This window comes from Rattus norvegicus, chromosome 18, assembly GCF_021556685.1.
Source record: "Rattus norvegicus strain SHRSP/BbbUtx chromosome 18, alternate assembly SHRSP_T2T, whole genome shotgun sequence".
NCBI lineage: Eukaryota > Metazoa > Chordata > Mammalia > Rodentia > Muridae > Rattus > Rattus norvegicus.
Window position 1 is genome coordinate 13,871,670 of NC_141551.1, and position 24,369 is coordinate 13,896,038.

At 39.7% G+C, this 24,369-nt stretch overlaps 1 protein-coding gene across 1 annotated transcript in view; it reads left to right on the plus strand.

Annotated features, from left to right (window-relative positions):
- Asxl3 (ASXL transcriptional regulator 3) overlaps positions 1-24,369 on the plus strand; it is a 107,918-nt gene that overhangs the window by 30,424 nt on the left and 53,125 nt on the right. Inside the window, exons 5-6 of the mRNA XM_087593606.1 lie at positions 576-695; positions 12,100-12,263. Coding sequence (XP_087449732.1) covers positions 576-695; positions 12,100-12,263 — 284 coding nt within the window. The remainder of the gene's footprint in view (positions 1-575; positions 696-12,099; positions 12,264-24,369) is intronic.

The following is a 24,369-nucleotide window of genomic DNA, read 5'->3' on the forward strand; positions in this document are numbered from 1 at the left end:
GCCCAGAGTCCTTTATGAGTTTTTGTGTTCTTACAGTATTCCTCTCACCTCCATGCAGTGCTGGCCTCCTTCTAAATCACCTCCTGTCCCTGGGTCAGCAGAGAACTGCTGAATTCATTGTGGATTAGGGTTTGCATTTTCTGTTCCTGTTTCTGCATAAAGCTATTGCTTAAGGTCTGATCTTTCCCTTTCTTCCACCTGTCTGTCTGTCTGTCTGTCTGTCTGTCTCTCTCTCTCTCATCTCTGATGTCATCTCTAAATGGCATTGTAGTATTGAAGCTTATTCATGTATTTTTACAAAAGATCCAACTCGTTTATTTAAAAGCTTTTCGACCAGTGACTGTATGTCAAACTCTGCTATTAGGCCATCTGCTCTTGCTTTCTCTGCAAGCTGATTGATTTATTGGCCTTTTCTTCTGATATCCAATAAGGGAATCAGATTGTGGGTATGGTAGTATATTAACTCGGGAAAAGAAAAAGGAGATTATATCTGTGGCTCTTAAAACAATTTTAGATGTTTCTTGTCAAGGACAGGGAGAGGAAGATAATGGCATAATAACTATTTCCTTTTTTAGGATCTGAGTCTAAAAATGGGGAAGCAGACAGTTCAGATAAAGAAATGAAACATGGGCAAAAATCTCCCACTGGAAAACAAACAAGTCAGCACTTAAAACGCTTAAAAAAGTCTGGTTTAGGTGAGTATTTTAGAAATGTGTTTTTTAAAAAAAAACAGAGCTTATTTCTAGCACTTACGGAAATTGATAATATCCTTCATTAATCTTAAAAAAAAAAAGATGCTGAGTTGGGACCCTTGTTGTTGTACTTGCGTTTCAAGCTTATAATGGAATGTGACAATATTGGATAAAGCAGAGGTGATGAGCAAAGCAAGCATGACATGTCTACTCAAGTAATTGCCTGTCTAGTTAGGGTGCTGTCTGGTGTGCAGTATGGTCTTGTGGTCTCCTTTTATTGGAATATTCTAGACAACAGTGGGGCGGGATGAGGCTCTTAGGAAGGATGCATTGAGTTGGAGAATTTATTGTCATGGGGTCTGCTGCAATGGGGTTGCCCTGCCTTGATTTTTTTTTTTGAGATGCTTGAAATACTCAGTAGTACCCTGCCTATAAAACGGAGAGAGTATACAATTTCTGAAAGGTCTGGAGAACACTGTCCAAAGGTCTTATTATTAACAATGGATTGTATTCTGAATACTTGTTTTTGCTTTGTTAAGGCCCTGCAGGTAATATACTAAAGTATGAAAATTAAGACAAACGTGAGTGTTTCTTGGGCTGACTACTGTATCTCACTCGTCCCATGTGCACTGGACCCCTCGATTTCACCAATGACTAGAGATAATGATGACATAACCTAGCGTCTAGGGACAACTGACAGATGAATATAGTGGATAAGTTTCTCAGTGAATAAAGTACCCACCACAAAAGGTTAAGGCTACACGAGAGCTGGTCATGGTCTTGCATGTCTGTAACCATAGCGCTAAGAGGCAGGGTCTGGAGTGAGGATAGAGGCAGGCACATCGGAAATTTGCTGGTCATCCAAACTAGTCAGTTCCTGAGCAGTTTGGTGAGAGACCTTATTCCCAAAAGTTAAAGTGAAGAAGAATCAAAGAAGATATTGCATGTCTGCCTTTGGCCTCTACATGCACACACACACACACACACATGCACACACACACACACGTACACACACATGCGTGTGTGTGCATGTTACATGTGTGTGTGTGCATGTGTGTGTGGTGTGTGTGTCTGTGTGTGCATGTGTATGTATGTGTGCATGCATGTGTGCGTGTGTATGTATGCGTGTGTGTGTGTGTGCGTGTGTGTGTGTGTGCAATCCCTATTACTCATATTTGATACAGTGATCAGTAAAAACCGTAAACTTAGTGACCTGAACTTTTACTATCCCTTCCTCCTCCTTGGCAATATAGAACTCTTTCTTCACAGGTTCTTTTTCTTAAAATCATCCAACATTTATCTTGTTGATTGATTGGTTTTGGTACTTTTATTCATCATTTATTGAATGCTAGGAATTTTGCTAAATCCTGGAACATGCTTTCACTCAAAAGCATGGAATTTGTATAGGAAAAGAGTAGCAAATTTCAATTTAACTCTTTAATATTGCATAGTTAACTATTTCCCATCATTTCTAAGGTTTTATAGTTATTCTCTTTAATGCCAAATTTATCTCTGTGTGTTGAATAATCACCATGCATGTATACACACTGATAGTGTTTTCCAGTCTGAGTGCTTTAAGCAACTCCTAAAATGAGAATGACACGTACAGAATGACAGCTATGCCAATGTACACATACACATTATTCATTCATTCTCATGACCAATCCAGGTATGATTTAAAGATCAGTGACATTTCCTTAAAAAGAGTATGCTAGCCAGGATGGGTGTCACACCTCTGTAATCCTAATGCTCAGGAGTCCAAGACTGGAGCTTTGGCAGGAATAAAACTCTAAGTGAAAATCTAGCCATCCCTGACTATATGGCAAGAACATCTCCCAAAGCAAAGCTGGGCGGGAGTCGTGAAGGACTTTGGTTCCAGTATTAACGAAGCAGAGGCAGCTCGAGCTTTATGAATTTGAGACCAGCCCGAGATACATGGTTCATAGTAAGACACTGTCTCAAAATTAACTAATTGATTAATTAATAATCCACTACAACTTCAGTAAGTAAATGACGTACAAAGACAGTGTGTAGGCACAAGGCCCAGAAGGCTCTTACTTGGCGTGCCCAGCTTTGGTCATGTTTTTGTATCAGAAGGTCCAGGCCTGTATGTTTGTTGTCTGGATCTCCTGTGTCAGAGTCGTCACCTTGAAGTCCACACTCAAGTAGAGAGAATCAGAATTGCTTTGGGATTTATTGTTCTGTTGCTGTCGTTTTGCTCCAAGGGTCAATTGAAATAGGGTAACAGGAGGTTTCTCTAGGCAACCCTGCACACCGCTGGCCATGTCACATGTTCATAGTTAGGCTGGGGTAGTGTCTTAGATTTCTGGTACACGAGGACAAAGGAGTAGAAATAATGAGGCTGTTTTATTAGAGAGATGTGGAGACTCATAGTTCATGGCTAATGGTCTGGATGGCCAGGTGTGTCAACCTTTTATGCTAAGACAAGGCATTGTCTTCTACAGAGATTAAACTTGGAGAACTTCATACTCAAGGAGCAAAACATATTCATAATATTTTAACTGACTTTATGATTTTATGTTGGGCTGTACTGAAAGCTATTATGGATTTCAAATACCTCACGTGACCTTTTACTTGGACTCAGCTGACTAAATTTTGATATATTTGTGTCACTTAATTCTTTAGTTTTATAGAATGAAATGATTTCCATTTTATTGTTGAAAAATCATTCTGAGACCCAGAAGGTTAAGAAGGCCCCCTCATGACTATCACAGCCAAGATCCAGGCTAAGGCATGTGTACGTCTAATTTGAACCGTTCATCTCAGACAGGAAGTGAACGGTAGATTGTCTACCCTGCATCCAGTGGCTGTCGTCGTCACTGGGGAACAAGCTCATTGTATATAACATTCAAAGTCTGCCTGAGGGTTGCAGTGCACACACTCTAGTTGCATGTGGAAGGAGAGCTAGAGTTCTAAGGCCAGCCCTCCATCAAAGAAAACAAAACAAAAATAGTGGGGTTTAAAAGAAGTCTGCTAAAGTAGAAACCTGTAAAATGCCAACCATCCATGGTGATTGGGAAGGAACTGTGGCTGATTAAGGTAGCAAGCAGCTAACAATGGCTTATCTTATGCAAATGAGGTTGTCAGTGCTCATCAACCTTCTAACATATGTCAATGGTATAAAAAAAATGGGGAGACATCGAGGAGAAAACCTCCAGCCTATCCATCCTCAGACAAATCACCTTGTCCAGTTTTTAAAAATATATTTAAAAATTTTCCCTTATATTTTTTATTTGTTGGGTGGTGGTGGGTAAGCACACAAAGCCAAGGTGTGCATGTGGAGGTCAGAGGGCAACGTCTGAGGTCAGAGGGCAACGTCTCGTAGTTGGTTCTCTTCCAGCATGTGATTCCTGGGGCTCGAACATAGGCCTCCAGGAATGTCGGCAAGCACCTTTACCTGCTGAGTCCTTTTCCCAGTCCAGATACTGACTTTTAAATATGTTCCCTAAGAGCCAGGATTTTTGGTGCTCTCCTTGTCACAGTGCTATTGGGTAACTGAGGATAGAGACCATGCTCCCCACCCTTTTGCCTAACTTCTGTTTGGCCGCTGAGAGAATACTGGATAAAGGAATGGGTGACTATGTCAACTGAAGGTGCTAAGTCAGTCAGTAAGATAAAGAAGTAATTTCCCTAGGACTGTGTCTCCTGGATGAATCTGTGTCTTTAGAGATGAGCATTCTTTATGACCCGAAATGTAAGTGTACACAGTAATCAGTTGGCAATGCCCACTAACCTTTAGTAGAGGCCAACAGGATACATGAAAAATGGGAAGATGTGAAAGAAAGAACCTCACGATACTAACCTTCGATAAACCACTGCCACTCAGATTTTAGGAAGACATTTCTTAATTGTTTTATTATTCATTGGGTGGTGGTGGTGAGCGAGTGCACACAAGCTATGACATCATGTGGAGGTCAGGGCCGGGGGGGGGGGGTGGTGGCTCGATTATTTCTCTGACCTGACTCAGATGCCCTTTAGTCTCAGAAGCCGTCTGAACTTACTTCATCTTCTCTCAGTAGGGGTGGCATTAAAGAAATTCTTACGCGCCGAAACCATTCTAAATTCGAACATATACCATAAGTTTCTCCTAATTTAAATTAGTAATGCTGTAACAAAATGCAGTCAAAATTAGACTTCATAGCATAAGCCTAAATTTCCATTCTCATGATGAGATTTCCCTGGTGGGATAGAGTCACTTCTAATTATCCCCATGTGCTTTCTCGGATTCTGTTGCAATTACTTTTTTTTTATATATAGAATTGAATGATACTCACCCTGAGCAAAGTATGGGTATACATCTTTCTTGGAATCTAATGAGTTACTCAAATACACATTGCACACATGTACATTTTTCTAATAACTCTGTAGTGAAGTTCTTACTACAGGTCTGGGTGTCACATCATATTTCCACCTACCCTGGGAGAGGGCTTGGAGTACACTTTTAAGTCACAGTGCCAGCAATAAACAATAGTTATAGACTTTGACAGTCCTCCAGTCTTGACAGCCTTGTTGTTGCACAACTTTGCTCTTGGCATAGGTTATACTTGGAGACTGTGAGTATTTGTCTGGGCAACCTCTGACTAACTCTACCTGGGAAGATGGCGTAAATCCACGCGGCGAAAAAAGTAACGATTGGTCTCCCGTTTTCCTGACCATGTGGCAGTCAGGGCAAAGCACCACCCCGTTGATGTTTCTTCTAGTTCTAAATCAGGCATGGTGGAGAGGACTCTGAAATACTTTGAGCTATGTGTTCTCAGTATCTCAGAGAGCTGCTTCATTGTTGTGGGCTTTGATATGATTGTGACAGTCCACGTTAGGCTAACACATGTCCTTTCCCTGTCTCAGCAAAGGATAAGCTCACTTCTAGCCTCGCCTGTGAGTCTTCTGAGATTACTGTAACATGTCAGCTTACTGCCTTGGTACCCATTAAATGGGTTCACTGCATACGCTCTCTTGCTGCTTCTTTTGTGTTTCGTTCAATTAATAAACTTTCAGAGGAGTTTGGAGTTAATAGCTGAACCAGCAGAAACAGTCATCCTCCTTTCACCTATGCAAACCCTCTTCAGCATGTATCATAGCATCACAGTTGGAGTCTGGGAACCTGGGTCCATGGTCACTGTTACCCAGTTCTCTCTGCGTGCCCCAAGATGAAATCATATTCATCTATCAATGTCATATTCTGCGGAATATGCTTCTGCCAGCCTATCTTCCACATTGGTTTTTAACCTTTCCCTCCTTTGTGATTTCTCTTCTTAATTTCTCACATCTCCCCCCTGGCTTAAACGTAAGTGGCTTAAATTCAGGGTCACTGACCTAAACCAGTTTTTCATTGTTTCCTTTTACCCATTCACACAGTAGGAGTTTAAAACTGTTTGCTAAACAAGCCCGAGCTTTTAATGGATGTCTCTGAGGGAGTTTTAATAATGTCCTCATTGAGCCCAAAGTCTGGGATTCATTCCAACATTATGTTTTTTGTTTAATCTTTTGTAATAAAGAATTAAAACTCTGCTGGTTTTAGAAAATGTTCCATATTTTAAAACATAAATTCATGCAGAAAAATCAATGTGAAAATTGGATAATAATTCTATATCTCATTCAAAATATTATCAGTGTTTCCTGATGATTAATTGGCATTGTTTAATACTATTCTCCGAGAGATTACATATACCAAGACTCTATTTTAATTAAAAAGTACTAATCAGATTAATTTTAGGATAAATAAACAAGATTTTTTTCATTCTTTTATTAAAAAAAGATTTTTTTTCAGACAATACATCTTGATTATAGTTTTCCCTCCCCCAACTCCTCCAAGATTTCTCTCAGCTCCCCTCTTCTAGAAATCCACACCCTTTTTGTTAAACAAACAGGTATCTATGGAATAACAATAAAGTAAGCAAAACAAAACAAAGTGACATTAGGACAAAACAAACAAATGAGCAGAAGAAAAAGTGCTAAAGAAAAGCACAAGGCACACTTGTTCTTACACACAAAGAACCCTCTCAAAACACAAAATCACAAGCTACCATATGTGTGAAGGAGACCCAGAAGGTTTAAAGTTCCCTTTTCCTTTTGCTGTGTCAAAGCCGTATGAGACAAAGAAACTGCCAGTGAATTTGGAGAGAACTGAGTTTTCCTTTTGGAGGGATTGTCTCTTAGACATAGCTTGGAAGGGAGGAGGGAAGGAAGGGAGGGAGAGAAGGAAGGAAGAATGGATGGATGGGAATTTTAAACAGTGCCTTAAGATCAATCTGTAACTCTCCGAAGTCATTAGAACTGTGAAAAGCTGGGCTATCAAGATGACTGTGCAAATCACGATGCCTGATGCCAAGCATGGCGGCCTGAGTTCAGTCCTGAGAGCTGATGTACTAAAAGGGAAGAATTGACTGCTGGAGGTTTGGGTACAGACCTGCACTCCTTAAACCCTGCTTCCTTGCTCGCTGCATTCATAGCTCCCTGTTAGACTGTTCATCCAGTTCATTTATTTGGGTTTGTTGTTTTGGGGGGTTTATTACTCCACATTTTATCACCTGTTACAGTGTTTTCCCTAAAACTACACTCTGAAAGAACTACCTTTCTCCTCAGAGGCCTGTTTTGGGGTTTCTTTAGACATTGGGCACACTAGAATTGATTGGGCCAGCACACTGCTCCTGATTCATGTGTCCAGGTGGGATGTGACTGCAGAATTCTCTGAGTACATTACAACAGAGGATGAATTTCCAGGACTTTGGCTGGACACAAGCTCCTGATTTTTATCATGGAATGGGCCACCTAATGCAGTGTTACTATGGCCTTGCCTCTCAGTAACTCAGTGTTACTATGGTCTTCTCTGCCTGCCTCTGCTGCCACAGCCCTCTAGGCTAAGTGTCTGGGAATTAGACACTAAAGTGACTTCATACTTTGCCTTCTGTGGGCACTGTAGGGAGATGTGCAGTGCCGGCTTTAATGAGATAAGACGATCATATATAATTGGATTGTTCTTAAGCCAATTAAGAGTACATGTGTAAGGATAATTAAAATGGAATTAAAACATTCTCTGTAAGAGCAAATTTAGTTAATGTGTTCTGTCTTTTTCTTCAAAATTATAAAACCTAGCTTTGTCTTAGGTGGACATTTTGGACACGTATCTTTATTTAGTTCAGTTATAAATGACTGTGTCACTGGGCAGCTCCTGTTTTCCCTCCTCTTTCTCCTCTCCTTTTATAGAGTTCAGGATAAAGGTAAAGTGATCCCCAGATACATTAAATTGGTTATTAAGTTCTTTATATTTTGTTAATTGTATGTATGTGAAAGGAAGCCTACTAATAACATTTTTATGTTTAACTTTATTTTCTATTTTAAAGTTAACTTAGTAAATGTATAAACTTACAATAGTTCAGGGCTTGGGGATTTGGTTGAATAGATACAGTGTTTCCTGTACCAGCCTGAGAACCTGAGTTTGGTTTCCAGCACTCCTGCAAAATGCTAACCATGAAGGCGTACATGCGATCCCAGTTCCCAGAAGGATCTGTGGGACTCAACCGTCATGTAGCCTAGCAAACTGCTGATTCCCTCGCCTCCCTGAGAGTCTGCGCTAGAAGAGTTTGGTAGAGAGCAATTGAAGGACTCCCTCTGTCATCCCTAACTACCCACAGATGCACATACATGCACACATGCATCTACATACATGCCTACTCCCTCCTACACATAAATACATACATACAATAAATTGGTTTATCTTTATTTAGCAAGAATCAAAATATCTTGAATATCTTGTTTTAATTTTATTTGCCCATTAAATCAGTTATGAATTGAGAACTATGTCCCTGTTTATTACTACTTATGTTTATGCAGTTTCTTCTCAGGAATTTCTAATATCATTAGCTTAATTTAAAAAATCAGTCTTCTTTATATTGATAGATATCATTATTCTTTTTTACCATATTGATCTCTATTCTTATTTTTTCATATAATTAACTCTTCTGTTGAGTTTTTATTCAATGATTGATTTTTAAATTAATGACTTGTGCTTTTAACTCATGAATTTCAAACTTTTTTCTCTCCCACTCTAGAATAAGCAATTTAGTTATTAAATCTGTTGAGAAGCACTTTTATAAACACTGTCATTATTTTGCTTTGAATTCGGAAGTACTGTAGACCCCTTGGAATGTCACAACATATACTAGATATGTGGAGGTTTGAAGGGTTGCTAGCCTGGTATTGTGAAGCTTAAATGAACTCTTTTCCTTTGGACAGAGAGATGTGGTTTATGATATAGATAAGTATTTATTGAGAGTCACTAGCCGGTTGTGGTGTATAGTTCCTTGCTGTTTCTTGAATGTCAAATAGCACAATGCCTGCATTTAACAGCTTAGTGAAGTTCCCTGTGTTCATTCAATTTATTGCATGTGAGTTGCTTTATGAAAGCTTTCTGCATTTTTTAAATTCAGTTTATAGTTTAGTTTTTAGCCATATCTCTTGAGACTTCTCCTACCAATGTGATGATGGTCTATTTTATTTCTCAGCTTTGTGTTTTGAGACTGTTCTGTGTATGCAGAAGCTCGGGTCTTTCTTTTTCTTTCTTTTTTTTTTCTTTTTTTTTTCCGGAGCTGAGGACCAAACCCAGGACCTTGCGCTTGCTAGGCAAGCGCTCTACCACTGAGCTAAATCCCCAACCCCAAGCCTTTATTTCTTACACATGGTCTGGATGGTCAGTTTTATTCTTGGTGATGTTCCTTTTTTGTTGGTTTAAATCTGTTACTAGTATTTTTCAACTTAGATCTAAGTGAATTTTTAACTCTCCCTTGAAAAGAGTAGCTTTTACTGGACGTTTTACATTTTAACTCTAATATAAAATTTTGGTTACGTTTTTTCTAGTTTTCTTGGACTCAATTTTAATTTTTCTTTTATCTTCCTCAGTGCCTGCTGTTTGGCTGATGTTTCTCTTCTGTTCACTAATTTGGAAATGTATTTGTTCTGAGGCTACTTATAAAATGTTATTCTCAGTGCCCATGTTCATATTCTCATTTTCCACACACCTTCTTAGTTTCATACAAATAATTCATTTCTGCTTCGCTTTAACTTCTGTCAGTCACTGGTATTATTCTGTACAATTAGCACTTATATAGGCATACCCATGATCACACGACTTCTAGTTCGCCAGTGCTGCTAGAGCTGTTTATCCCCTTCTTTGGTAGAAACTCTTGGTCGATGAAAGCCTGTAGTAGCTTGATCAGCAAGATTCCCTTAGGAACAGAATTTTTGTCTGAGATCTTTAAACATTCTTAGATGTTGACATTTGGAAATCCCAGCTACAACAAAATCCCAAGTTTGTCTTTGTTTTCTCATGGTCCTGTGAAGACAGCACACTGTTTCTGTTATTTATTACAAAGGTCCTCCGCATCCCCCACCATTCCCGATGATTATTTCTCGAATAAAACGGCCGTAAAGAATTTCCATTGATGTTTGGACGGATTTCAACTCAGATGGAAATCGGAATGAGGACGTGTATTTCATGAATTCTCTCGCTGAGAGCACTTATCTTAAAAGCTGAAGCATGTTGCCCTCAGTGGTTTTACGTATCGCCTCTCTGCCCTCGCTGCCTTTTCTCTTTCTCAAACCACCGTAGATGGGCATTCTGACTGCACATACGAGTCCCTGTATTTATTTTAAATCTGTTGCTTGAGAATTTCAATATATGTATCATTGTCTGATCAAATCCATTCAGGTACCTCCCTCCACCTTCAATGTGTCCCATACACCACTACCACCACTTTGCCTTCCCACTTCACAGGCTCTCTTTTAAACCTGTATAGTTAGCATTGCCTACATGCATATGGGTCTAAGGCCATCCATCCGTGAGACATGGGAAGCCTATTAATGGTTACAACCATTAAATGAAAAAATAAAAAGCAAAAACAAAGACAAAAACCAAAACCAGAAACAACTTTCTTCTCAGCAGTCTTCAGTTGCCAGTAGCTTTTCAGCCCCACCCACAAGACAGAGTTCACATGTGGCGTTGTCAGTTGGGCTAAACATCCACGGCTGGGTAGTCATAGACACTGCTACCTTTGCTATATTAACATAGTATCAGGCAGCCTCCTAAATGCTTGTCCTTATGCCCATAGATTATTTCTGTTCTCAACGTTTGTCAGAGAACTTTCTGTAGTCCTGACTAATGCCAAGACTTACAACTGACAAAGGTTACTTGCATTTTTGTCTTTAGTCTTACTTTTCTGTTTAATCATCTAAAACAGTGAACAACACATTGTTCATTTGTTTTCTGTAAAAGACCAGTAAATAAGTAGTAGAAGTTTTACATTGGACTGGATCTCTATTACAGCTCTTCCGCTAAGCGTCATTTTAGAAAAGCAAACAACAGAACCATCTAGAAAACACCAGGAAAGTTGTGTTCTAGCAAAAGTTTATTCAGCAGCACAGGCATTGGACTACAGGGAGCTCAGAGACCCTGAGGTACTGACCTCTGAGTCAAAGCATACTCCATAATCATAAGTAGGTCAAGTTCCAGACAACTGTCCTTCTGTTGTAATTATCACCTGTCAGTACCTAGAGTGTGTTTCATTTGTTCTGATTCCAGTTAGGAAGCCTTACACAGATTCCAGTGAATACCAGTGTGCCTTGACTTGTGGAATGATTTGGAGCAGTATACTCGCCCCTCAGATCTCACATACGGAATTATTATCAGCATTTCTTTATTAAATTATCATTCCCAAAAAATACCTTGAATGGAAATCTTGTAAAGCTATCTGTTCTTACTACACTGCCTGAAACATGGTGGGAAAACACAACTGATGTTGCTGCTGTCTGCTTGTTAAAATAAGAATACTCAACATAAATGTAGCTCGGTGGGAGAGCATCTTCAATCCCCCTGTGTTCATTGCCTTGAACTGAAAAAGACAGAAAATTAAATTAACAATACGCTGCTGTTATTGGAGTTAAGTTTTAGAGAATATACAAAAATATGTTTATTTGTGCTTCTAAATGTTTTGCAAATTCTGGTCAATTTGCAATTTAAAATTACCTATACCTCACACTCAAGAGCCCTGGGCATGAGGATTGCCACAAGTTCAAGGCCACTTTGAATTCAAAGTGAGCTTAAGGCCGGCCTTTATTGAAGTTTAAGATGCTGTTTTAGAAAAACAAAACCAATAAAAAAAATAAATAAAACACCCTTGGTACTAATTTGACTCAAATAAATATTGATTGAAATATAACTAAGGTAGACATAAACATTCCTAATGAAGGTTTTACCTTCTGATTTCTTCTCCAGAAATCATTTTAGAAGTGATAGAAATGAACACATTACCGGATAACATAGGTCCAGTGTGTTCACGTGCACGTATATCTTCACTCTGTGGTAAACTCCTAACTCTTGCTTTATTCATCACAGGACACTTGAAATGGACCAAAGCTGAGGACATTGACATAGAAACCCCTGGCTCTATTCTCGTCAACACTAACCTGAGGGCATTAATAAACAAGCACACCTTTGCTTCCTTTCCTCAGCATTTCCAACAATATCTCCTGCTTCTGCTCCCAGAGGTGGACAGGCAGGTAAGTGACGTTCAACCCAGTCCCCACCACACAGAGCAGTGGCTGGTCCGTCGTCAAGGCGACTGGTGTCTGGGTGGACTGCTTGGTGCAGTGTAGTAATAATTTATTTAATCTGTTTAGGGACGGCTGCTCTTGGTTAAATTCTTTAGTCTGCCAAAATCGAACTATTATTTTTTAAATTCTTAGTAATGAGCCTATTCAAAATTCAAATCACAGTACACTCTGGTAGAATGAAAACTCACATTGGGAGAGAAATCAAACATTCCACTATCAAATAAATCTTTGAAGTAGCTGTTCCTTTGCCTGGAGGGAATATTGAAATTTGGTAATAAAAAAAAAAGCCAGGGTTTCTGGGAAATTATGTTAATGTTTTTACTTTGATTCTTTCCAAAAGGCATTTAAAATTTATGTTTGCATTTTCTTTCTGCAAGCCTGTCATCAATAATATGATGTCTAAAAATAATCACCTTTTATCTTCCTGGTATAACTACAGATGTCCTAAATATAATTTTAGAAAGTCACTAAAGTAAAGAAACACAAATATAGATATGTAAAGGAGCCATCAATCAACTTCTAAACTGTTCTGTCAGGGAAAAGAAGGGAAAAACTCTACATACAAATTTTTATTAAATGTCACAAAAGATATTATATGCTATCTTTAAAACATTTCTCTGTGATTCTTTTTTATTGGCATAAAATATTCATTGTTCTGTGATTCATATTTCAGTAAACTCTGAGACTGTGTATTTTTCAGTTCATTGTTTAACTAGCATATGTGCACTTATGAATTCATATGTTATAGGTCCATCTGTGAACTGAATTAGGCAACATTGATTCCATACTGCTACACCACTCTGCATAATTTTGATAGCTTTCTGAATGGTTTGGCTTTCTACTAACTTTCCCACCTTTTTAATACAAATTTCATTAACCAATAGTTTGTTAAAATTTTTACATAGCTCTTTAATCTTTTCAAAAGGATTAATTTGACTTTAGATACATTTCTTTGAGGAGTTTGCCACTATTTAACAAAAATTTTCATGATCTTTAATGGTGAATCTAACGTTTTTTAGAAGCTTTAGAACAGTAGACAGTAAGTTCTTAATCAATGTCTATGTATTGAATGGTTAAATACACTCTACTTGGATACTTGTACTTTTACACATCAAAAGCTCAAGGAGAGATAGACAAACTGAGAGGGATAAAAGCCCATGGTGCTTTTCTAAGCACAACTACAAATGGAAATATCAGAGACAAACTGAAGATTCTTCCTTTAACCTGCAGATGTAGACAGATTGGAATCAAATGGGTAGAAAAATACCAGGAGAAAGGAGATGCAGAATTACAAAAATCAAGAGTTAACTGGCAGGACTCTATTATAGGAAGAACAGTAGAAATGACTGTGTAAAGACACCAGAGATGCATTCGAGAAGATTCCTCAGTATCAATTCAGTGTCTAAACTTTTTCTTGGGCTATCTGCTGTGAAAACAGGTTGTTTGAGTGGAGTAGAGTCTAAGAAGACCATTGCTTTTAAAGATTTTCCATGTGATTGGCTTTGTTAGGTAACATCTCCCTCCCCCTTACTCCTAGTGTATACTGATTTACGGAACGATGAGTTAGTTTCCTTATGAAATTTCCATACGCATGTATATTGCTTATCATCTTCTTACCCCACCTTGCACCAGCGGCCTTCCTCTTTCCAAAGAGTGTCCTACTCTCTCATGTCATGTGAAGGACACTGTTTCCTAAGACAGTAATTTACCAGTACTGAGAAGGAATGCCAAGCATGGGAAATATGAAAGCAGGAAGAATCAGTATATGACAATCAGGGATAATCAGTTCCCAACGTTTAAGCATGGTGGGTTTGAGAGGGATTGGCATGGAAATTAAAGATGAAGAGAGTAGAGTGCTCACCATCCTTTCCCTCATGCTCCTCCTCCTTTTCCTCTTCTTCCTCCTCTTCTTCCTCTCTCTCTCTCTCCATATATATATATATATATATATATATATATATATATATATATATATATTAAGTTTGTTTCATAACCGTTGAAGGGAAGTATAGGGAATAGCCACGGATAGTCTTTTTATTTGTTTAACTGAGATGTCAAAAGTCAAGAAGAACGTCGGATATTCACTTAGTGGTTTTAGAGAGTCATTTAATGGCACATACAGTTGTTTCCTACACTTTGATGTGCACGTGATTTAGCTTGTATGCACACACTACATCTCCGGTAAGTACTAGTGGAATGAAGAAATAACAAATCGTCCTAGATTTCGCCAAGGATGCAGTAACCCAAGGGAGCACGGTGGAAGCCTAATATTTTATTCAAGCCATAGCAGTTTCTACTACTCCATTTTTTTAGCTACCATAAGAAGGAAATATAAATAAATTTGGCACAATACCCATTCTTGAATAACATTTAGCCCTTTGGGAGATTACTTATTCAAGAAATACTTACAGAGCATGCACTGAGTGTTATTTGCTTGATGAATGCAGGAAACTGTGAGAGAGAAGTTTGTGTGGCTTTCTCTATAATTAGGAAATAAGATTAATGCCTGCATAGGTGTACACTAAATTTAGTAAGATGACTGGGGCACATAAGTGTCAAAAACAGAAGAATGAAGTCCCTTGAAATCATCACGAATGAAAACAGTTAATCCAAATGTAGTATTAGCGGGAGCTCGGTAGTAGGGAAACATGGGGCTAAGCCTTAGAAGCACTGAGCCGTGGTTTTTAAGTAAAGAGCGTCTTCCTGGAGGAACAGAGGGCATTACACTCTGCACACATGAAAGTCCAGTAGACCCAGCCTTTCCATGTGGCTAATATCATCCCCAGAGAAATCTGAAGATACTCTGAAACTTGAAGACCTGATTGCAGGCTACATAGACTTGGAACTTTGTGTGAAACCAGTGGGAACTGTCAAAGATTTTTCACATGAGAAACGACACACGCATGCCATTGCTTACTTAGATATTTTCATGGCTAGACGTAGAGGAGGACAAGAGGATTAACAAACTAAATTCAATGCTTATTTCCTAGGGAGCTAGCAGCCCTATAAGTGACTCATGGGACAGGCAGAGAAGTGAGACAGGGGCAACTGGGCTACAGAAAGTGAAATTGTGGAGATAAGAGATAGCAGCCTGACCTTGGGCATTAAACTTAGACATATAAAGGACAGAATTGTATCCATATTCTCACCCCAGAATGAGTAGGTTCAAATTGCAGATTGCCTGTGGTGTGGCGTTCTTGAACGCACTTAAAACAACTAAGATTTCATCATCAGTAATTTTGAAGGATATTGTCTGCTAATGGCTTTGTCAGCATTTGGAAGAGAGAGATTTGGACCATATTTTCTCTCCGTCCCCCTACTCCCCTTCCTTCTTTCTTTCTTCCACTCTGCCTCTCCCTTTCTCCCTCTCTCCTTTCTCTTCTGAACACAGTGAGATTTGTGATGTCACCTGGGAGGCTAACGTACAGGCGACTTGACACAACCTGCCCGCTGTATCAAGGTACTGCTGTCTGCTAGAAAGTTTCCAGATTGCTGCAACCACCAGTTTCCTGGTGAAGGGAATATGATCTGATTGCATCCGTTTATTTGAGCCTGTGGAAGGCTCTATAATTATATGAAACCCCTGGGAGTTTTACTGGGTTAAAAACTTCCACCCATGAGCTAACTCTCATGTTTTTTTTCCCTGAATATTTTAAGTTTTTTTGCCTTCTTACTAGCCCAAACCAACCGTGTAGGATACCTAACTTCCGACATCTGCAAAGTGAGGTCATTGCATGATTGTATCCTTAGATACAAAAGCAAACTCTCTCCGTTTGTCTCGCAACTGCCAGCAACTAGGACGATAACCTCTTCACCGTGTTCTTCTGCCTTTTCTCCACTCTCTTCATAGTCCTGTTTGTCTCCAATCGGGAATTGTTTACTGTTAATTGTTTTATCACAGTGCTCCATCTGCTTTGACCCTTGAAGTGACTCTTTATATATTATACAGCTAGTAACGACATCCATCTTAAACTAACCAAAGCCTCAACGTGATTTGTTGGTTCAGGGACATAAGGTAACAGGGGTTAGCTTATTAGTGTATGGTTTTGGTTGTTAATCTTGGAATTCAGTTACTCTGAAGAAACCATTGCATTATTTGGCAAAGTGAATTTTGTAAGTGAGTTGATGTTTTAAATATGAGTCCCTTTGTGATCAATTCACTATAAGGACGTTTACCTCCTGCTTCACCTCCATGAAGAAAATGAATCTGCCCCAGTATTTAAAACATAAGCCCCCAAATTCACACTCATGGTTCGTGCTGAGGTCACCTGCCCTCATACCAAGCCATGAGTCTAGCCCAGAGAATGAAAGACACAGACAGGCTCAAGTCAGTGAGGTCCTACTCTGGGGACAGTGTTTTCAGTGTTCCTGCCATGAAGCTGTGCCCTTGTCTTAGGGTCAGAGTCACTTTGAAGGTTTTTTTCTAAGAAGTTTTCTTTGAGAGTCCTCAGTAGGAATGAATGGATGTTTCCTAGGTAACTAACTGTACCTTCAGAAGAGGGGTTAAACTGAGTTTCACAGCCCCACATTGCTACCCACGCAGCCCAAGGGGTTCCCCTAGAGTTTTAAGAGCCTTTACTCTGGACAAGCTGGGTTTTGTGGTGTGGATTATGAAAAGACTTCAGAGTAGCTCGTTTATAAGAAAGAGTCAGAGCTTATATTAAAGATACCTTAAAATGGGCATAAGCAGGTGGATTCGGGTTGGGGGGGGGCTGTACTCAGAATAAAACAGGACACAAAGCAGAAACTCTGGTCATTGCTGTCACTGTACTCATACATAAGAATAGACAGGAATGTGGTAGAGTTTGAGCACTGTCTAATCACTGAGTAATTCCTGAGTAATTGATAAGATGAAGGGCTCCTAAAGGCTTTTTACCTGTACTCTAAATAAAATTAAGTTTGAGATTAGCAGGCCACCTCTATGGGGAGAGGGGTCCCACCCAAATCACGTACCTTCAAACCTTAAGCCTGAGACATTGCCGCTTTAACATAAACATCTCTAGGACAGGCATCTTAGTTCTGTGGGTACAGCCTTTGTGGCAGATGTTACTTGTGCTAGAGTTTCTTGTTGCAGCTGGTGCGAGGTTTCAGTTGGACTCTGGGGTACAGGACTTCTTCTCCCTTCTCATATGCAGTTTTCAGTGGTAGACCCCAAATGAGTTCTGTCTTGGCCTTTTTCATACTCCTGTCCTTTCCCTGGCTCTCTATCCTCCATCAGGACCAAGTATCAAATCTTTGGCTTGTCCTTCAGATCAGCACCTCAACCTCCTTAACTCTGGTTTGCCTCATGAGTAAGTAAACGAGAGCAGAGACAATGCAGTCCTCAGGGGCTGTCACTCTCTTCCTCCTTGTCCTCTCCTCTAAAATAGCCATAAACCTTTAGAAGGTGCATTGCAGAGTGTTTGTGGCCTGGAAATTTACTTTTCTTCCCTCCCAATATATTATGATATTAGAGATAGTGGAATATATGTCACAGGAAAACAGGAAGGGGACTCTGTAAGTGAAGGAAGAGGGGTAGTGGGAGAGACAAGGAGCAGTGTAGAGGCCAGTGGGGACTGATAAAAATACCATGACATATCTGTATGATAAAACACAGAAGTTACAGCCTTCCGCTCCATAGCCTAGTATAAGCAGCAGATACCAGAGATTAGAAGTAATGGTTTCTTTGTGATCTGAGCTCCAACCCAATTTAGCCAGGAGTTCCAGTGAGATCCCCTTTGATCAATAAGGCCATGTACAGATATGTGACTCTATTCAATGTTTTCACTGCTGACCACTGTCTGGAATAGACATTAGTCTTACCATGACATCTTTGAAGACTGTAAGCCAATCTGGGCTAGAATAGTGTGTTCTCATGATCAGAATCAGATTACATTCTTGGGAGGAGGACAGCAATGAATCTGTGTTCCTGAATGTTACTGCTCAGTTTCACTAATGAAAGACAATTCCTTCGTCTTTGAAATTAAATAGTTTTTTAAGGAAGTTAATTTTAGCAATGTAAATATCTTGTTGTTCTTCAAGCATCCCCCTTACTAATTTATATTTGTTTTTAATAGGTCATTATGCTTCAATTGCCCCACATTCAGGTAGCAGGAGACCATTAAAGGTGGCTCCTGTACTCACAGATGTGTCCCCATTACTGCCTGAGATCTTTCTTCTTTACAAAGAGGCACAAAGGTCAAGACGTTCTGATCTTGTCTTGTAAATTCTTGGTACCAGTACAGGATGAACCCTTTCGCCAAGAAACCACCACTTTAGTGTAGTTTGGAATCCAGAAATCCAGACTTCATGAAAGATGTTTTCTTCACTGTTGGGGTACTGCTTCTCCCAGATCTGTGACAGATTTGAGAAATACATGTTGGCACAAACTGCATATGTCCCTATACATGTGTGTGGACAGTTCTTTACCTCTGTATTGGCTTCAGTGAGCATCATGTAGAGAACAGTGAATCTGGTACGTAACTAGTACACAGTACACATCTACATTTATGTCTAGGCGTCACTTTCTATCTTGTAAACCATGAATTCAAACCTGATTTAATACTTTGTGGTTCATGTCTAGTGTTTTTCTTTCAACCTATCTCTTCTCTGATTCTTCTGAGAGAAATCGACTTCTGTCACACTTAATATAAATACTTGATGTCATCTCTTTATAGGCGGTCATTGTTTTACCTTGGCCAGTTAACCACTCCTATGTGGATGAGTCCTTATAACATTCAGGTCCTGACTAGAGGACAGACCCTACCTAGTCATCCACCTCTCATAGGCTCCTTCTCTGTCCTAAACAACTACATCAAGGCGCACCTGCTCATGCAGGTGTTTCTTCACCAGTCCCAAGCTTGACATTTCTCTTTGTGCTTCTGTTGACTGCTGCCTTGCCATGCATTAGCCTGTAATTCTGTGCTGTGCCACATAGATGCCTCACCTCACTAGACACACACACACACACGGGCTAGGGGGCTTATATCAATCTAAACTCCAGACCTGAATTATTCAGAAGGCAAAAGAAGAGGCCGTCTGCTTTCTGATTGTTTGGTATCCACAGCTGTGTCATAAAGAAAAATGAATCTGATCCCCACACTTTCCCTCTGTGACCAGTGCAGACTGGATCCTTAAAAAACACCCCTGCAGGGAAGCCCTACCCACAGTTCTTTTTTTTTCTCTGCAGAGTTCTGGAATCATTCTTCTTACTACATCAAGTCATATAATATTTTGTACAATTAGTCCTGGCTTACTGTGCCTTCTTTTTTTCAGTTTTTCTCCCTCATAGCTGCGGCTTTTATAAACCTTAGCTTCAATCTACTCTCCTCTAATGGTCCAACCTTGATTGAACTGTCTGTGCTTGTTGGCACTCTTGACTGACCGAACTCTTAAGTATATGGGTTGTTGGCTATGGAGCCCAAGGCCTCACACATGCTGGACAGATGTGCTGCCACTGGGTCGTAATTTTAAGCCCTTGACAGGCTTTTTGTCAAGTTGAATCATTTGGCCATAAGCCAATCCTAGCTTTTGGCGTAGGCATAGGATATATAATTCAAATAATTATTCGACCACTTTTAATTTGATATTTATTTATGTAAGAAGCACTGGTAACATAATGTTTAAAACTCATACTTCCTGTCATCCTCGACTCAGGCTGTAGTGGTATTTTTTGTACCCTGCTATGGCGGCCTAAAGGAACTAATTATAGTCTGAGGGCAGAGAGCTCTAAAAAGAATCAGGATATGTATCAAAGTATTATGGAGGATGATCTAAGTAGAGGCAGCAATGTATGTCAACAATAGGACTAATCATTCATAATGTCCAGCTTTCCATATATGTAATCTTAACCTTCACAATAAAGCTTCTGTGTCATTTATCCCCAGTCCCCATACATGAAACTCAAGATCAAGGGCAAGACCTAGAACATTCTAACTTCTTCCAAGAACAATCAAGGGAGTCAGAATTTGAACACCAGATAATGCACTTCTAGTTCATGACATTTCCCCTCCGAGATCTTCCTCATTCCCAGTTCACAAAGGCAGAGAAGGCAGAGAGCTCTGGCTGCACCCAGGAAGGTTGGGGATATCAGGTGAAGGCATGGAAACTACAAAGTTGAATTTGAAGACTCTTAAGAAAGACCTCAGGGCCCCTAAGCAGCTTAAATTAGACAGGAGATTTTAGTGGAAGTATGGCATGTACAGACTTATGTTTCATAAAGAGCTTTGCTGGAGGAGTGAGGTGAGGGAAGAGATGATGAGGGACCCCCACTCTTGCTGTGCTCAGCCATGCTCTCTTCCTAATGTTACTCAGGCTGTAAGCCTGTGCACTGTGTCTTAGATGCTCTGCTGTGTTTGCTGTCGCATTTAGCCAGAGCTCACTCTTATCCATGAGAACCCAAAGGTACTGTTTTAAAAGGCCTTCCTTTTTTTAATTATTTTAATTTGTTCTTTGGCAATTTCCCTCACATACATCGTGTTTTCTGGTGACTCTCACCACCTCCCATTTTCTTATCTCTTTATATCTGTTATATGTTTCTTATCTGTCTTCCCTATGGGTCCCTTCTCCATGATCATGACTTTCTGCTTTGTTTTGTAATCCAACCCACTCAGCTTCTCCAGGGTCTACTTGAGTGGTCCTGGCTGTGGAGCTACCCTCAGTGGGTGCGCATCTAAAGCCTCCCCTTCCCAGGCATCTATCAGTAGACAGTAATTTAGCAGGGAGAGGTTTAGCCTTATAATCTCTTGCTTTATCTATGACTGGCTGTTAGGTCTAACCTTGAGCAGACCGAGCATAGGCAATCCCAGCTGCTGTGAGTTCATGGCCGTTATGTCTAGAGGATAGGATTTTGTAACACAGGCCTTTCTTAATTTATCTCCTTTTTAAGGTGCCCTCTCTAGTTATTCTGTCATACGTTTGTATTCTTTTTTGCACATAGGCATTGTTTGCCTTCATTTGCATAAAGATCCCAGAGTGTGACTTTATTCTGTTCAGTGTGTGTGGTAAATAGGAAAAGAGTCAAGAAATAAGGATGGATGGATGGATGGATGGATGGATGGATGGATGGATGCATAGATGAATGGATGATGGATGGATGGGCAAAAGGAATAATGAGTGAACAAATGAGTAGACAGATGAATGAATGAACGGGATTCATTAATTAAAAGTAAATAGATGTATAAATGAGTGCGTTAATGAATAAATAAATGAAGGGATGATATGAGGAACTTTAGCCAAAGACATTGTGTGATTTAAAAATGGTATGAGATATTGAATATCTTATTCATAAGCTATTGAATTCAGTAGTTGCTTTGCTCTAACACAACCCAACAGACTGATTCTCAAAGAATGATAACATCTTTACTTGTGGTTCTGGAGACTGAAGTCCATGGCCAAGGTGCTGACATAGATGATCTCCCAAATGAGTCTCACTCTCCTTGGTGCACACCTAGGCCTACATGGAGAGAGAGCCCTTCAGTGTTACGAGTCTAGAACGAGCCTGTGGTGAGCTCACTGTTCATTAAAGATGTGTCTTTAAAATACTAGTCACACTATGGTGATGGCGAGATGACTCGGTGGTTGTAAGTACGTACTACGTCTCCAGAGCTCTGTGTTCAGATCCCAACACTCTGACTGGGTGGCAGTCCCAGGGGGTCCAATGCCTTCTTTTCTCTGTAAGCACTGCACACAGGACAGACACATATATAGATATGCATTCATAAAAATAAAAGTCTTTAATTATAAATTAGTCACACTGTGGTTACAACCTCAGCATTTTTAGAAATAAAATCACAGGTGCTTAGCCTCCTAGTAGCTTACAACACAGAGCAGCTAAAAAGAAGCCTCTTGATAAGGAAAGTGTGTGTGTGTGTGTGTGTGTGTGTGTGTGTACATTTTTGTACATATATTGACTCTGAGATCAAAGGGGAATAGCAAAAGAGTGAGAACATAGCTAAGTGTGGAGATGAAAAGTGAGTCTGTCTGCTCTGAGAGAGATGATGGTTTGGAAGGCAGCATGATGGATCAGGACAAGAATTGAGTAGACTGAGGGAAGTAGCAATTGTTGCTGAACTTAAACAGTAGTTGACAAAGCTCTCCTTACCTGTTTGCACCCTAACAATGGTGACAATTTTTTTGTGCAGTTACCTTGGTAACAGATAAGCTGGAACTTAGTTTTCTCAAGAGTAAGGTAATTTCTAAGTCTTAAGTGATGGAATCGCAGAAGGCAAGAGGTGGTCTGTGAAATGCTTATTGACTGACCATAGGATTCAGGCTGGCTAGGTTGAGAATGGAGCTGCACCGAATGGAGGTTTGGGAAGAAGTAAGTGTAGCTCTCAAGGCAGAAAAGTATTTTAATTGTTCAGTGTTACACTGCGTCAGAGCACAGTTTGAATATGATCGGCCTGATGAACATGAAATAAAATTCTCTTCGGTTACAGAACTTTGATTCTGACTTCATGTGACCCCAGAGGGTCAGGGTTAGGGCAGTATTGGACGGGGCGAGTGAGGAGGTAGAAATCACTTACCCCACGTCAAGTCTTCACATGAAGAAGACAAAAAGGGATTGCCTCCAAAATCTCAATGCTCGGCTTCTTGGCCAGCTGTGCATTTGTGCCTTTCTCGGCAGATGTGCTGGGAGAATTTTTAGAGGCTCCCTTATGATGCATGGCAAATTTTCCTTTAAGAATTTGCACTTTATCAATGTGTCTACATAGAACAATTTTGTGACCTTTTAAAAATATATGGCAGCTGGTGGAATAAATGTCACCTAAGGTAGAGTCATATTTAGGCTTTTATTACACTTTCAAATTGAACCTCGCTGATGAATACTTTGTTGCCATGCCTGTCACCTGAATCATTTTTAAGTTGATGATCTTTGCCACCTCCATTTGGTGGCATCGGGGCAAACGGGGCTGTCCGCAAACCTTTATCGGACCATCCCCCAACAGCGTCTCAATAAATGATACCTTTTATTTTGGACCAAATGGTAATTGCAGCATTTCAGACCGTTCTGACTCCTTGCCGTTTTTTCCCCCCTGGGTCTGTAGCCAGTGTCTATGGTCTGCTGGATGGCTTGCCGCTAAGGATACGTACAGTGTAGGCACTTTAAAATCCTATCTGCACTCACTGGCAGTAATGCACATAATTTTAACTGTGGAGAATGTCATTAAACTAAAATGGAACATTTACACAGTCCTTTTACAGCGAATTTTGTACCAGGAAAATGAATGTGTGTGTCAAGCATTTACTGCAGCCGAGAATGTGATTTATTGATTTCTGATGGCTGTGTTGGCATCAGTGTATATATTTAAAGAAGCCTTTATAAATGCAAATGGGAAAGGGCTTTTGGTTCTTTTCCTCCATGGAAATAGCTCATACATTTTCAATAAGCCAGGCTCCTCTTAGAGATCATTCCATGTACTGTATATATTGATTTAAAAATTACGCTGTTATTTTATTCTACAAATAGCATATATAATGAAATATCAATTTACCTAAAAGATTATAAAATTCAAATTTATAAAAGATAAGAAAAGTACTAGTATCTTTAGGTAAACGTAAGCGTGCGCTTGAAATGTAATTATTTTAATGGAATGGACATGTTGGCTTTCCCCTGCTTTTGAAAGCATATCTTAAAGTACTTAGGAAATCCATTATTCTGTCTTGCCTAAGTCACTTACTGGTGATACTAAATCACACAGACCCAATGATATCCTCGCAATCTGAGCCTTGTCATTTCCATGCCTGATGTTCAGACCGTAGGGGACGAGTGGAAGTATACATCGCTTATTTAATAATATGGAAATGACTTATGGAAACAACTGATTTTATCTACATTATTCATTTATAGCTCACTCACGGTTAACATCAAATTGTATTAATCAGTATCTAGTTTCAATTCATGTCAGAAAATGTATAGATTAGACTGAGTTACAAATCACGGGCAATTCAACAAATCAAGCTTCTTTTATTCCTATGCACAGCCTGGTTAACAGAGGATCACAAGTTCATTCAGCCTGGAAAATATGGGTGCTTATCATAAACCGTGCTCTTCCTCCTGCAAACAAATGCT